This window comes from Python bivittatus, unplaced genomic scaffold (assembly GCF_059951505.1).
Source record: "Python bivittatus isolate LINGU-HERP-01145 unplaced genomic scaffold, Pbiv_v1 ctg000810_np1212, whole genome shotgun sequence".
In the NCBI taxonomy this organism is placed as follows: Eukaryota; Metazoa; Chordata; class Lepidosauria; order Squamata; family Pythonidae; genus Python; species Python bivittatus.
The window spans coordinates 4621606-4636992 of NW_028277111.1; the positions used below are offsets into that span (position 1 = coordinate 4621606).

The following is a 15387-nucleotide window of genomic DNA, read 5'->3' on the forward strand; positions in this document are numbered from 1 at the left end:
TTTTCTTAGGATCTCCTCACTTCCGTCCGACTTTCTCTAACTCCCCTTCTTCTCAACCCATCAATCCCTCCCTCATATCCTCGTCTTGCAATTCCCTCTGCCTTCAGCCCTTCCAATGTTTAGCCCTTTCCAACATGAATGTCTCCAAGCACTACCTAGACATTTTGTGGAAAGCTAAACGGAGAAGAGAGTTCCTATCTCAAACTACTACCATGACCATAATGAGCTGAGTTTCTGTTTACATGGTTGGATTGGGGGGAAACATGGTTGAGGGTGAAATGGAGATAATTGAGCCCGCTTAACAGCAGGCAAGTGATCTCCTGATAATTACCAGTGAAGCTGTGGGGCAAACTGACGAGTTGGAGAAAGCGGGAACTTATTGTACCCCCATCAAAAGATTTGTCACCTCCAGGAAATAAGAAGATAGAGAAACAATGCAGAGAGATCTCAAATACAGGCTATGAAAGAGTCGAGAAGCCTGAATCATGGTTTCAGGATAGGTCAGGGGCTGTGTTATGGGCGTGGCATTCCAGTGTAGAGTTTTGGAAGAACTCTAACGCTGCTGCAGTTCACCTACATGGAAAAACTCTAAATCCTGATGGATCATGAAAGCATTCCCTAGATAAGACAGAGATTTCAGAAGCAGCCATTAGTGCAAGGGAGTTCCCCGTAGAAGCTGGATAGCTGATGTTTCTGAAATTGGAAGCGAATGAACAAGCAGCCACTCCATCATGTCATAAGGACTCACCAGATGTATTCTTCTCCAGAGGGAGGCACATCGAAATGGTAAAATGGGCGGATAACCATATTTGCAGAGACAGCCCCACCAAGGATATGGTCTCCTGGCTTGAAACGATGCACCCGCTCTATCACATCCCCGTCCAGAGTCAAGGAGCATTTGGCCTTCTGCATCCCACCGGCTCTCTGTGGAAGCAGCAGCAGAAGCAGGGAAAAAAACAGCAGCATTTTTGTGATGTGTCGAACAATTTTCTCCTCTTCACAGCTGATGAGGAACATGATGACAAGCTTTCCAAGTGCTCTTGAAAGTGTGGGTCTTTGATGCTTTTCCCAGAGGCGAGAGGGGTGAAAAACATTACATCCTCCTCCCCTAACCTGGACCTTGGTCGAAGCTCTCAGTAGACAGGAGGCATTTATGAGCTAATCTGTGCAGCCTTGGATGGAAAACATCCTCTTGCTGACAGCAACCTTTGGGGAGGTCCCTGGGGTTGTTTTTAAGAAGAGAAATGAACCCCTGTGATTTGGTTAATTATAAGGCGAAGAACATCAGCCCTGTGGACTGGCTGAATTCTGCCTGTGGCCGCCTGCAGGGCCAGGGGAAACATGTTGACCAAAGTGTCTAGCTGTGGCTCCTCCATCTGGGAGGATTCACTCTGCAAACTTGGCTAAAACTTTTCAAAGAGGGAAAATCAACGTGTGCCTTTGAGAAATAGGTTGGAGGGACTTGGAAAGGAAATTGGAAAGAGGGGCTGACCGAGCATTCAAGGTGCTGGCTGTTACCTCTAAAGCTTTAGGTGGGTCAGCTCCTGCTGAAGGTCCCCGCCCATCAGGGGCTCGATGGGAGAGGTCATGGGGGTGGGTGTTCTCAGTGGCTCTTGCCTCATTCCAAAAGTGTATCCCTTGAGGCAAGAATGGCCCCCGCTTTTACGGTCTTTGGCAGAAGGATTAAAATCTGGAAGAATGGAAAATAGAGTCAAATTTGCCTCTTTGTTATTGTTTATTTATTTATTTCTTTTACTTCTCCATTCCTTGCATCCTCTTTGGGTTTTGCATGACGCCCAGAGCCTCAGGAGGGACACAGTTATCAACCTAGTAAATGAAGCACAGAATGAATAAATGAATAAATCCAATAAACCAGGACATTTGAAGTCATTCGGCCCACATCCTAAGGAATGCTGGGGGGGGGGTGAAAGGAGGAGACGACCGATCTGCATCCAACAGGAGGAGGAATCAAGGGTTAGGAGCAAAGATTCGCTGAATGCTTTGGGAGAGGGCTGAGGTCAGCCCCGCGAGGTAGGCCAGGTCAGGAAACAGACACCCCAGGAACCACTGGAACTCAATTATTCGAGAGCAGTCTTTCCTAACCGCTTTTTCCCAGGACCCCTTCTCACTTTGAAAAATTATGGAGGACCCCAAAAGAGCTTTCGTTTGTACGGGTTATGTGTATCGATATTGACCGTCTTCAGAATTAAAATTAACACACTGATTTCCGCTGCTGCTTCTCATGATTGCTTGATGGGATTTTAATATTGTATTATTTTTCAACCTAAGCTGGAAACAATTTTGCTTTGTGGGACCCCTGAGGTGGTCACGGAGAACCCCCAGGGATCCTCGGACCACACTTTAAGAAATACTGCTAGAGAGAGTAACAGAATCACGAAAGCCAGAGTCCTGACAACCGATTGGTTGTTTCACTGCGGATATCAACCTTACGTGCAATGATGAACTTTTGTAGCCCAGAAGAGTTAGTAGACTTTCTGTTCTCTCTGTCTGTCTCCTTCCTGATTTATTTATTTATTTATTGCTTCATGTATCGATTTATTCCTTTATTTATTTACTCCTGGAAGAGGAGGCTGGTGGAAACGATGACTCCCTCTCCTGCGTATGATAGCCCTGAACAGAAATGAGCAGCAGAAAGAACGGACGTAGGTTGCAGCTATTTTGATGTGGTTTCAACAGAAGGAAAAACTTCTGGGTGGGAGACGGGGGGTGGGAAAGGGACTGGAATGAACTCAGATATGCACGCCATCTTCTCTCCCAAGTTAAAGTTGTTGGCTAATAAGATTAAGAGAAGACAAGGAATATAAATATCAACCTTTATATCTCTTTCAAAATACACAAAAGGGAAAAATTAGGCATAAAATATATCTTCAACAATACATAAAAGCAACAACAAACAAATAATATAATGTAATACAAATATACCAAGACAGCAGGGAATAAGCAGTGAGCCTAAAAGGAAAAAGCAGAAAAAGGCAGAACAAGTAAGAAGAAGAAGACTTCTCTTATACAGAGTTCGCCACCTGATCCAATTATGTTCACAGCCAAAAGACAATCTCTTGTTAACTCTATTAAAGCTGTAGATCTTGCAGATATCCAACAAAAGTGACCTTTACTGTTACAGGGCTGGGAAATCAACATCTCCTGCTGCCCTTTCTGCTCGACAGGGGTCTTAGTTTAACAAGCTAACATACATTTATTTACAGAGTTCTCGCAGTTCTTCCGCTGCTTCACTTCTCCCCTCCCAATGCTTCTTAAGCTTCATCACTCAGGCTTGTGACATTATCTTCTTCTCTTGCTTCATTTGCCCTTTCTTGCACCTACCCTTTTCTAAAAGAGAGTTGGAGTGGAAATGGGAAAAAGAACCCATTTTTTGGCACCCTTTCTGGAAAGTCACCATCTCAGCCGCGCTCCTTCCTGCGGTTACGCCTGGGCTGCCCCTTCCAACGTAGCGCTTTCTCTGCGTCGTCCAGTCCTTGTCCAGCCAATCTGCTCCGCAAACCTTCCTTTGGGATTCTGGTTGCTCCTGCTGTGCCTTCGAGCGCACATCCCTCCTTGCCCCGGAGATCCCCTCTCGAAAGAGACATTCGTACTTCATTGAACTGTTGACAGTTCCTTCAGTGATTGGTCTGATGCCTGCGAGAAAGCCTATGAACACAGACCTAAGCCATGGCACACGACATTTCCCTCCAGTGTCTATCATGGCAGAGAAGGAAAGGATCTTTCTCCTGTGAGTATATTAAATCTACTAAAAAAGCCTGGTTTATTTTTATCCCTCTGGCGTCTCTCGTTCATTCTTATCTACACAGCTGCAGAACTCAGTGCCCAAACTTTGTTATGCTCCTTCCCTCTCCAGGCAACTGCAGTACAGAAAAGACAGTGACAAACTGGAGCAAGTTCAGAGAACTGACGATGTTACCTAGGTGGGTAATGAAACGTCTGCAAGAAAACCACCAAGCTGAGAGATCCCCAAGGGCTCCACGTGCAGAGAAGGGCGAGCAAGAGGGTGCGGGGCCTGAAAACCAACCCCCAAGAGGAACGTTTCAAGGAAGTGGTTTGTTTTCACCACAACAAGGCAGCTGAAGGGAGATGTAATCGCAGGCTTCAAAGATTGGAAGGGTTGCCACACACAGGAATTGACTTCTTCTCTCTTGCCCCAAAGGGCAGGACCAGAACCAGTGGGTTAAAATTACACAGAAGGAGGTTCAGGCTAAACCTTAGGAGGGAATCAATGGCTATCTCAGGTATCAGCCAGTAGAACGTGAAGTAAAGAGTTCAGCCTCTCTAGAGCTCTTCAAAGAGTGGCTTGATGGCCATTGATCAGGCACGCTGTAGTGGATCATGCAGTGAACAGGGGGCTGGACTAGATCACCTCTAAGGTCCATTCCAATTCTATGAGACTATGATGGAAAGGAAAGAGCATCTAAGAGGCCACATCCCAAGGAGAACCACGTTCTCAGAATAAATGGACCACTCCAGAAATATTTCAGATTCAGATGGCATCCTTATGTTTTCCTTGTTAGGTGCTCCTTGGTATTCAGATCAGGTCTTAAGATGATAATGTAGCACTTGGGGATGAAGATCAATCCCAGGAGTCCAGCGCTGGAGGCCAAGATGGAGAAGACCTGCACTGCCACCATGGACTTCCCCTTAGTGCTCAGATAGGTAGGCAGGAAGGACACCCAAACGCTGCAGAAGACCAGCATGCTGAAGGTGATCAGCTTGGCTTCATTGAAGGCCGCAGGCAGATTCCTGGCCAGGAAAGCCACTGTGAAGCAGACGGTGGCCAGGAAGCCCATGTAGCCGAGGGCAACATAAAACATGGCGACAGAGCCTTCATTGCATTGTAGGATGATCTCTCTAGGCTGGGAGTGCATGTCAGAGTCAGGAAAAGGGGGAGAGACAGCCAGCCAGATGGAGCAGATGATTATCTGGACAGCAGAACAAGAGAGGACAATGGAGTTGGCGAACTTCTTCCCAAGCCATCTGCTCATCCTCTTCCCCGGCTTTGTGGCCACGAAAGCCAGCACCACCGTGATCGTTTTGGCCAAGACAGAAGACACAGCCACCGAGAAGATGATGCTGAAGGCTGTTTGTCGGAGGAGGCAAGTAGCAATCCTTGGCCGCCCAATGAAGAGGAAGGTGGACAAGAAGGAAAGCAGGAGGGAAATGAGGATGATGTAGGAAAGATCCCGGTTATTGGCTTTGACTATTGGGGTCTCCAAATATTTCAGAAAGATTCCTAAGATGAAGCCAGTGATTAGCGATAAGAATAAAGCAATGGAAACCAGGATGACGCCCAACTTTTCTCTAAAAGACAGGGATACTGTAATCTTTGGGATGCATCGATCCTGAACTTTGTTTGGATGATGGTCATTTGGACATCTGATGCACTGGTCTGCATCTGCAAAGAACAAGAGTAAGACCTAAATGATTCCACCATTTTACCTTCATTCATCCTTCATTTATTATGATGGTCTTCCACTGGAATCTAAACTGACTCCCAGCAGTTTACATGCCTTCAGGCAGAATCTGGGGAATGAGGGCTTATACATGAGATATGGAAGAGGAAAGGATACATTTGTGAGGACAATGAAGTGTAGAGACAAGAACCGAACAAAATCCTCTCTTACTTCTGTTGATTTCCACATTTCTGATCAGAGGCAACCATTATTTTAGGATGTAGTAAATTGTGGGTAGCCTTGCTAAATATAGTACTTGCTAAATGTATCTTTGAGTTATGATCCGTTTACAAATTATTAAGACATGGGAATACATGCATATCAAAATAAATGATATAGGTAAGTACAACTGCAAGCCCCTCCCCAGTCCTGGTGTGCCTTCTCATGGTGGCGGGGTCTTGCTTTGAAGGATGAGCAAAGAATGTCGGGAGCGGGTGCCAAGAATACGTATTCCCCGCAGGGTCACCCAAGACGTGGAGGTCATCCCTGATGCCCAGCTAAATCAAGCAGGGACCTCTATTGGGCAGCAGTGATATAGGAAGATGCCAGAGGCAGATGCTGTCTTTAGTGACACTGGCAAAGGTATCAGTTCATGCTACACAGGAGAAGGCACTGGTAAACCACTCCTGTATTATTGCCAAAGAAATCACAGGGATAGAAAATGCAAAACAATTGCGATAGGGTGCCGGATGATGGGCCCCGCAGGTCAGATGGCACTCGACACGCTGCTGAGGAAGAGCTGAGGATCTTTTCGAATACTAATGGTATTTATGATGTGGCTGAATTAAAGCCTTTGGGATGTCTAGTTGCTGATGTTGCCATGCAGGAAAAGAAAATGTGAAGCTGCAAAGACAGAATTACAATGGGAACATGGAACGAAAGAAGCATGAACAAGGGAAAGCTCAATACAGTGAAAGATGAAATCAAACAACTACAAATTGACACCTTAGGCATCTGCAAATTGGGATGGACGGGGATCCTTAGAAGATATTGTTTACTTACAAGAACCACTAGTACTAGAAGATGAAGTTAGATCAACAGTCGGAGAATTATCAAGTTGGAAGGCTGACTTGATGGAATACCCAGTGAAATATGGCAACCAACAGAAGAAGGATCAGAGAAGATTCTGGCCAAGCTATGCCAGCAAAGCTACAGAACAACACAGCTGCCAACAGATGAGAAGAGGTCAAGCTAGATTCCAAGAGCACAAACAACAGTGATTGAACAGAGACTGTAAACTATTATACAATATCCTTAATTTCACATGCTAGCCAATTAGACCCCTAGATGGAAAAAGAGATGCCAAATGATTAAGCTGGCTTTAGAAAAGGCCAAGGAACATGAGACATCATTGCTGATGCATGTTGGATAATTGAGAAAGTCAAAGAATAGCAAAAGAAGTCACTTCATTGATTAGAATATGCTCAGAAAAATGGAAATCTCAGAACATCTCATTGTCCTCATGATAATCTTATATACAGGTCAGGAAGACACAGTACGGACAGAACATGGAGAAACAGACAGGTTCCAGGTTGGCAAAGGGGTTTGATAAGGCTGCAAACTCTCTTCTTTATTCAATCTGTATGCTGAATATATATTAAGGGAAACTGGATTGGAAAAAGATGAGTGTGGTTTTGAGCTCTTATAGTAAAGGTCGAGGAGCACAGGGAGAAAAATGGGACTGAAACTAAATATAGAGAAGACCGAACTAATGACAACAGGTAGAACAACCAGCCTTAAAATTAGCATTGTAGATATCAAAGTGGTGGAGAGCTCCTGCCTTTTAGGATCACCATCAACAGGAAAGGAACAAGCAGTCAAGAAATACATTGCAGACTAGCACTTGGTAGAGCAGCCATGGAGGCCTTGGGAAAGAGTTTCAAATGCTGCGAGGTGTCTATACCTAGTAAGATCAGGATCGTGCAAGCCATGGTATTCCCTATGACACTCTAGGGAAGTGAAAGTTGGACTGTAAAGAAGATGGATAGGAGTATTGACTCTTTTGAACGCTGGTGCTGGAGAAGACTCCTGAGAACACTATGGACAGCCAGGAAAACTGACAAATGGCTCTTCAAAGAAATAACCGAGAGCTCTCACTCAAGACACAAATGACTGGGCTCAGATTACCCTACTTTGGACACATTATGCTGGGAAAGATGGCAGGAAAGGGAAGAAGAGGACGAACAGGAGCAAGGGGGATGGACTCAGAGTGGTGATGGGTGCACTGTTGGAAGACCTGACAGACCAGGTTAGGGAGAGAGGGTCATGGAGAAATCCTTTCTGTGTGGTTGCTAGGAGGTGAAACTGTCTTGATCATCATCATCATCATCATCATCATCATCATCATCATCATCATCAATCAATCAATCACAAATGCTAGGTCCCTTGAGAAGGGAACCAGATTATTATTTTCTTTCTTAACTTTGCACAAGACTTCCCACAGTGACTTCATCTCCATGCTCCATCTCCATGTTTTCATGATGTCCTATTAGGGCCACCTTGGCCACACTTTCATGTAACCATCACTTGGGCACAGATGTGAGAATGCACAGAGGCCGATGGGTTATGGGACTGACTGACTTCCCCTCTAGAGTACCCACCTTCCTGAATGGAGATGGTCCCATCTGCGCAAGGGACACACTTGTAGCAGCAAACTGGCTCTCCTTCCTGAATCAGCTTGACCAATCCAGGCTGACAGCTTTCTACACACCTGGAAGGCGGCATGGACTAAACATATAAAAAGGGATATTAATGAACATGCCTCGGGGGTCAATTATTTAAGGAAAGGAGACTAAACTTGGTTTAATTCAAAATCTGTATTCAACACTGACCCTCTTCAATGGGAATAATTGCAGATGGCTTCCCCGTTAATCTCCTCCCTCCATTATCAGCTGTTTCCCCTTGGTTTGAATTTCAAGCTATAAGTATCTTAGGGCAAGAGCCAGTTTGGTATAGCGGGTAAGGCACCAGGCTAGAAACTGGGAGACAATGAGTTCTCGTCCCACCTTAGGCAGAAAGCCAGCTGAGTGACCTCAGGCCAGTCACACTCTCTCAGCCCTAGGAAGGAGGCAATGGCAAACCACTGCTGGAAATCTTGCCAGGATACCTCCAGGGACTTGTCCAGGGAGTCACCAGGAGACAACACTGACTCGAAGGCACAAAACAAATGAGGAAAACTTAGGAGAAACATCTGAAGAAGAATCTCTAAAGGTTCTACATGAACATTAAACAAATCTAGGGAATAACACAGGGGTCACACGTTTGGAAGAGGTCAGTCTACATGCCAGTGCCAACTTATTGCACAATATGCTTAATTTCACACTTTACCAAATTAAGGCGTAAGGACATCCAATGCTGATTGGGGCCCTAGATGGAAAGGGAGATGTCAGATATGCCAGCTGCCTCCAGAGAAGGCTGTGCAGCACAAGACATTATTGCTGATGTATGCCGGACAATTGAGAAAGCCAAAGAATACCAAAAACAAGTCAATGTGTCTGTAATAATTCAATAAAAAAAAAACAGTGAAAAAATAGGACAAACATTAAAGGTGACCAAACTAATGGCAACAGTACCACAACCAGCCTTAGGAACGACCATCAAGATATTAAAGTGGTGGGTAGATTCTAACTGTTAAATTAAAGGAACCAGCAGTGAAGAAATAAGCCTCAGTTGGTAAGGTAATAATGAAGGTCTTAGAAAAAATATTCAGATGCTGGGATGTCTCTGTGCCTGCAAAGATGGGAATTGTGCAGGCAATGATGGATTGTGTCTGTGTGGAAGTGATGTTCCCACCTGGTTAAGCCATTTTGGCCACACGATGGCATCCTCGTTGATGATAAGTTTGGGCTCCCGGGATCCCCGCTTTTCTACACTCCCAAAGGTGACTTGATTGACAGATTTATTGGGAAACTTCACCCAGTAGACGATGTCAAGGTCAGCTGCCAGGGCTCCGTTCTCATCCAAATATACACCATCCATGGAATTGTTGTAAAATTGGGAGTTTTGCAGAAAAGGATGGAGCTAGAATGACAAATTTTAGAAGGTGCACTTCAGGACGGGGGCAATAAACATTCTTCACTTCAGCTCAGCTCATTTGCAGCATTGAGCCTCTTAGACTCAAAGAGGGATCTAGCTGTCAGGCCTAGCCCAAAGAACCCCTGGAGACCATGCAGGTTCAATCAGCAAGGTTTATTTGCCAGTACCTGTTTACAGAAATCTTCTCAGACTGACCAGCAGTTCCCAGGCACAAGTCTCTACTATCTTCTGGAATGTTTAGGGATGCACCAGCTTTCTCCGCTTATCTCCAGAGCGTTGCTCTGGAGACGAGAGCACCGTTTTCACCCCCCCTTCCTCCATTCCAGTCCATCACATCAGCCTAGATAACCCCTCACCCCACAAGGGCTGCCCTCAAGTGTACGTGTTGCCACCACCTTCTTTTCCTCTGCCCAACCAGGGGTGCACCCAACTTTTTCATGAACATTGTGCAACCTGATGAAAGCTGCTGAATCACTAGGACCTTGCTTGAAGCACAAGACTATGTTCTTGTGGTCTTTTCACATGTCCATCCCTACGTGTAAACAAAAGTGTTGGTATCAGTTTTCCTGTGAAGGAGCTGAGACTAGATATTCGTTTTGATTCTGTATGGGAAGTATTTCTCATAGGAGGAGAAGAGGGGGGCAGAGACGGAGTGGCAAAACAGGACTGGGGGACAACCAAGAAATCTCCGGGAAGGGGAAAGTTGGAAATGGAGGTGTCGGCCGTCAGCTGAAATGGCTAATGTGGATTTCGACAGCGTAGTGGCAGTTGAAGATGGAGTTGGTTTCAATCCAGAGGAAAGGTGGCTAACAATCCGACAATGGATTAAGCAGGGTTTGCACTGCTGAGGGCTTTTTAGTCTACAGAGTGTCCAAGGCCCCCATCTTGGGAACGAGTGCTCACGAGGAAGGGGACTATCATAGGAGCTGATTACGGAGGACCCTCAGTGGGACTGAAGAGGAGAGAAGGGGAAAAGATCAAAGCCTTTACTTCTTAACAAATCACCAGGCCAGCTCCCAATTTGTCTGAGTAAGAGAGAGAGACGAATGTCTATAAGCCCTTCCTTAACTCTAGAATGAGGAAGAGGAAGGAGGGGTACAATGAGCATAGAGCACGCATGTGTTAAGCTTGAACCCATTTTTTATTCCTGTGCTTTATTAAAAGTTTTCACATAGCTAAAAGACAAATACAGACATATATAAAGAAAGAAAGAAAAAGAGAAAAGAAAAAGTGCAGGAAAGAATGCAGTTAAATAAAAGGGGGGGAAAGAAAAAAGTTAGCTAAAGAAGTGACTTTTGCCCTTCTTCACAGCACTTACAAAGAAACTCATTATCCCGCCTCCCTCCTTAACTTTGCAAAAATCCATTAAGCTTGAACCCTAATTTGCACACTTCTGGATGCGTATTGGAGCTCAGAAAAAATCATCTCAGTTTTACATCTGAAAGGCTGTCTTATCAGAAGGGGAGGGAGAAACAGTTCACAGTGAAATGTGGGGCGATTAGTAGCTGTATATCGGACTTGCAAGGCTTCAGGCTGAAGAAACAAAACTGGTTTTGCTGTCTTTCATCAGTAGTTTGAAAACGGGGGGGGGGGGAATTGGGAATGCTGTTTGCACTGTCTCTTTTAATGAAATCCACTGAACTTTAAAAATACACCATGTGTTCCAAACAATGTCACTTCTCCAATGGGAAAACTGTATTCAGATGAGCATATCAATCATCCGAATGCCTCCTTTATTTTGTAGAGCCACACCATCAGAGGGGACAGGTGGAACTGGGCAACACGAGGGACATGGCACAGAAGGCGCCAACCAGCTATTTTGTAAGGAAGCCAGAAGGCTCAGAGAAACCCAGTGAAGACTAACCTATGAGCACAGAAGAACCTCTGTGTTCTTCTCTGGTACCCTGGTTTTTCTGTGCAGAAAAACACCACAACATTTCACCTTCTCGCTCTCTACAGCTGTTTACAAAGTGATGGTTGTGTTAGACAGAGAAGTCAGAGATGGAAAAGGAGATACCTGCCAAGGGTGCAGCCTCTGAACCCCCAGCTTCTCCCCACTCTTCCTCCTCCACCTCCTCTTGGATCTGGAGGAGTAGGCAGCATTCAAGGCACGGGCCACAGCCCAGATGGCATTGTAGGTGCGGTAGCTGTCGAGAGAAAGTGTCCTTTCCACCTGCTCCTGGGCCAAAGTCCTCCGGTTCTCCCTCTCCCTGCATCTTATCCAGGCATTCACGGACAAGGCATGCTTTGAATACGAACACTGAAATGCTTGATAGGCAAACTGCGTGATAGAAGAGTAGAGGAGGACCATATCATCATATCTTGTCCTTTTTTTGGTCTGGAGGTAGAAGGAAAAAAAGCCATAGGTGTGCTGGAAAGACAGAAGATCACGCATCAAGTCAAAGGTGATGTCCCTCATTGTGGTAATGACCCAGATTTTCCCTTGTTTAGGTTTGATTTCATCTTCAATTACTTCCTCTATAAGAGCCATTCTAAAGAAGTCAGAATTTGTCTCCACAGAGGAAATAAATACATTGATTTGTTTCCATTTGAGGAAGAAATCAGGAGGGATAGACACTTCATGTCTATTCAACCCTGAGACAACTAGTGAGAAAAGAACGCAAATGCCATTTATTGCCAGGAGTGGCATCAATGTTCTAATGAAGTTCTCTCCCCTCTCTGAGTCTGGAGCAATGAGGCCGATGGACGTCCACCTGAAATAAAGGAGGAGTTTGGCCATTCCCAAATACTGAGTTCCTTCTTCAGGCATCATCTGGTAGAAAAACGGGAACAGAGCTTTATTGCTCAAAAGTTGAGAAACAAAAGCATAAGATATCTGGAATGAAAAGAAGGAATTGGTTAAGTCCTTTAAGAACTGATGATTCACCTTAAACCTCTAAATACACTCTGGGAACATAACTTCTACAAATGATGAAGTAAATCATTAATGGTTGGGCGCTGAATGTACTGGAAATTTCTGTCAGATATCCGGATCCCAAAAACGTAGCTATGACCGTGAGACAAAATATATATGTCCAACTTCCAGGAGATGGAAAATGCTGCCAGTTCATATGGGAGACATCTGTTGGATCGACATGTCCATTATGTTCTTCCTTTTCAGGGTAAGCATCGTTACACGGCACAGGAATGGGAAGAAAGAGATTAAAGGAATGAAAAAAAACTATTAAAGGTAGGTGAGAAGAAAGGGAGATGTAGAGTCCTTGGGGTTCTCTGAGCCTGGTTGTTTTCTTGATGATGTTTCGTTACCCGGCTAGGTAACATCTTCAGTGCTGGAATGGGATGGGGTTTGCTCTCCGTTTTATACAGTAGCTTGCCCTGTCTGTGTTGGTGGGTGAGCTGTTTTCTCCTTGGTAGTTCCTTGATTAGAGTACACTTAACTGCTTGATTGTTTGTCTGGTGTTCATCCCTCTGCTTCTCTGGGTGTTGACTGCTGGTGAGGAGGTGTTCTGGTCTTTTTGTTTCCTTTTTGTTGTCTCTTTTGAATAGTACGTAGATGCTGTTTATCTCTATGTGCCTGTTGATGGCTGCCTTGTCTGAATACCAAGCTTCCAGGAATTCCCTCGCATTTTTGGATTTAGCTTGGTCTAAGATGCAGACAGTTTCCCATTGAAACTATGGTTGAATCTGTCCATGAGTTGTGAGATTAAGGAATTTACATCATGTCTTCTGACTGCTAGTTGGTGTTCATGGAAGCGCTCTGCCAGCCTTCTGCCCGTCTGTCCTACATAGTGGTTGTTACAATCCTTACACTGTATGTTGTAGATGACTCCTGTTTTTTCTTCTTGGACTGCTGGGTGTTGTGGTTTGCTTAAGATGCTTTGAAGACCTTTCGTTGGTTTATGTGCTACAGAGATGCCCTCTGGTTGTAATGGTCTCTTGGTTGTTTCTGAGATGTTTCTGATGTATGGCATTGTAATCCTTTTCAGAGCTTGTGTTGGTTGTGTTATAGTAGGTTGAGAGGTCAGGCACTTTTTGATAAAGTTGCGTGGATATCCATTTTGTTGAAAGATGTCATATAGCTGGTCTGTTTCCTTTTCTGCTGTTCTGAATTGGTGGAGTGTGTTTGCGCTCATTTGAATAACGTTCTTACCCAGCTCGTCTTGTGGGAGGTTGGGTTGTTACTTTGGTAGTGGAGTACTTGATTAGCGTGGGTTCTTTTCCGGTAGACTTGTGTTTCTAATTTGCCATCATTTCCTCTGCTGATGTGGATATCCAGGAAGGGTAGTGTATTGTTGTTTTCTCCCTGTCAAGTGAATTTTATTCCTTTGAAGACGTTGTTGATAGTTTCATGTGTCTTCTCTAGTTGTTCCTTTTTATTATGAGAAAGGTGTCATCTACATACTGGATCCATATGTTTGGTTGTATGCATGGAAGTGGTATAGTTTCTAGACGCTGCATTACAATCTCTGCTATGAGTCCTGAGAGTGGTGCTCCCGTGGGTGAACCTCTGATTTGTTGGTATATTTTCTATCAAACTGAAAATAGGTAGTGAGGCAGGGGTTGATGAGATCCATGATTCTGGGTCTATGACACTGACATACATCAGAAACGTCTCAGAATTCCAGGGAATTCCCGGAAGCTTGGTATTCAGACAAATCAGCCATCAACAGGCACATAGAGATAAACAACATCTACACACTATTCAAAAGAGACAACAAAAATGAAAAAAAATAGACCTGAACACATCCTCACCAGCAATCAACACCCAGATAAGCAGAGATTAACACCAGGATTAACACCAGACAAACAATCAAGCAGTAAACAATACCTAATCAAGGAACTACCAAGGAGAGAACAACACCCCTACCGACACTGATAGGGCAAGTATAAACAGAGAGGAAACCCCACGGAAGATGTGACCGGGCCGGGTAACAAAACATCTGCAAGAAAAGAACCAAGCTCAGAGCACCCCAAGGACTCCACAGTTCAACCCTGAGCTACATACATTTTCTTCTATTGCTAGATATGGCTATAGCTGGCTTTAAAAACACGATTCTCTATCCTTAACCCTAACCCTCCCAGCATGCCCTCACTTCATTTTTAAAGAATATTTTTCTTATTATTTTCTAAAAGCATAAAAAATAGAAAGAGCAAAATAAAATAGGTCAAAACATGGACAACATAGAGTGGCTCATTTTTCTGAAGAACAAATTGACGCTTGACTACATAGGATCAACTTCCTGCTTATGTATTATATATATAAAAGGATTGTCAAAAGCTACAAGTGAACCCATTTCTTTAGTGCAGAATAGTATACCAGAGATCCTTGTTGCTTTCTAACTGCACATCTTATGGTGTTGGGTACACATTGAGTTTTTAGGTTTAGTTCCAAGGGAGAAATTGATAGTTTACCCACTTTTCCAGCTTTACCTGTGGGATTTTGTAGATGCCTAAGAAGGTGGAGATCTGGATGGAGATGTCAGAATCGGTCCCATCAAGAACTGCCAGCAGGTTCATCCATCCTCCACACATATAATTTGGAATGTTGGCTTGTGTAATAGACAGCAAGTCTAGCAAGGCTTCAGAAATCATTTCTTCACTGTAGCAGATATCATGGATGTTGTAGCCCAAAGTGATATTGGGTAAGAGACTGGGATTCTGATTGATCTCCTGGATGGTGAACAAGAAGGAGAGGAGATGCCAGATTTCTTCGCTTTCTCCCCTGCAAAGAAAAGAAAGAAATGGGATCACACCATCATCCTCTACTCAGCTTCAGGGAATAGAATGCTCTGAATCAGCCATTTTGCTCTTGAACGTTCTCATTTCTCTCTTTTCTTAGGATCTCCTCACTTCCGTCCGACTTTCTCTAACTCCCCCTTCTTCTCAACCCATCAATCCCTCCCTCATATCC

General features: G+C 44.4%; 1 protein-coding gene across 1 annotated transcript; it reads right to left on the bottom strand.

Moving 5' to 3' along the window:
• Positions 1-4523: 4523 nt before the first annotated feature.
• Positions 4524-15068, bottom strand: LOC148213953 (vomeronasal type-2 receptor 26-like). The gene is made up of 5 exons (XM_088129502.1): positions 14907-15068; positions 11533-12351; positions 9273-9500; positions 8081-8207; positions 4524-5422 (listed from the first exon to the last, which is right to left on the bottom strand). Exons 1-5 carry the CDS (start codon positions 15066-15068, stop codon positions 4524-4526), a joined length of 2235 nt encoding a protein of 744 aa, XP_087985628.1.
• Between the last annotated feature and the right edge of the window lie 319 nt (positions 15069-15387).

Excerpts from the sequence above, each read along its gene's own strand:
- LOC148213953 (XM_088129502.1), bottom strand. The coding sequence starts at position 15,068 with ATGATTTCTGAAGCCTTGCTAGACTTGCTGTCTATTACACAAGCCAAC. Across the intron at positions 8,208-9,272 it reads GGCCAAAATGGCTTAACCAG|TCCATGCCGCCTTCCAGGTG; the intron begins GTGGGAACATCA and ends TTATATGTTTAG. Across the intron at positions 5,423-8,080 it reads GACCATCTCCATTCAGGAAG|ATGCAGACCAGTGCATCAGA; the intron begins GTGGGTACTCTA and ends TGTTCTTTGCAG.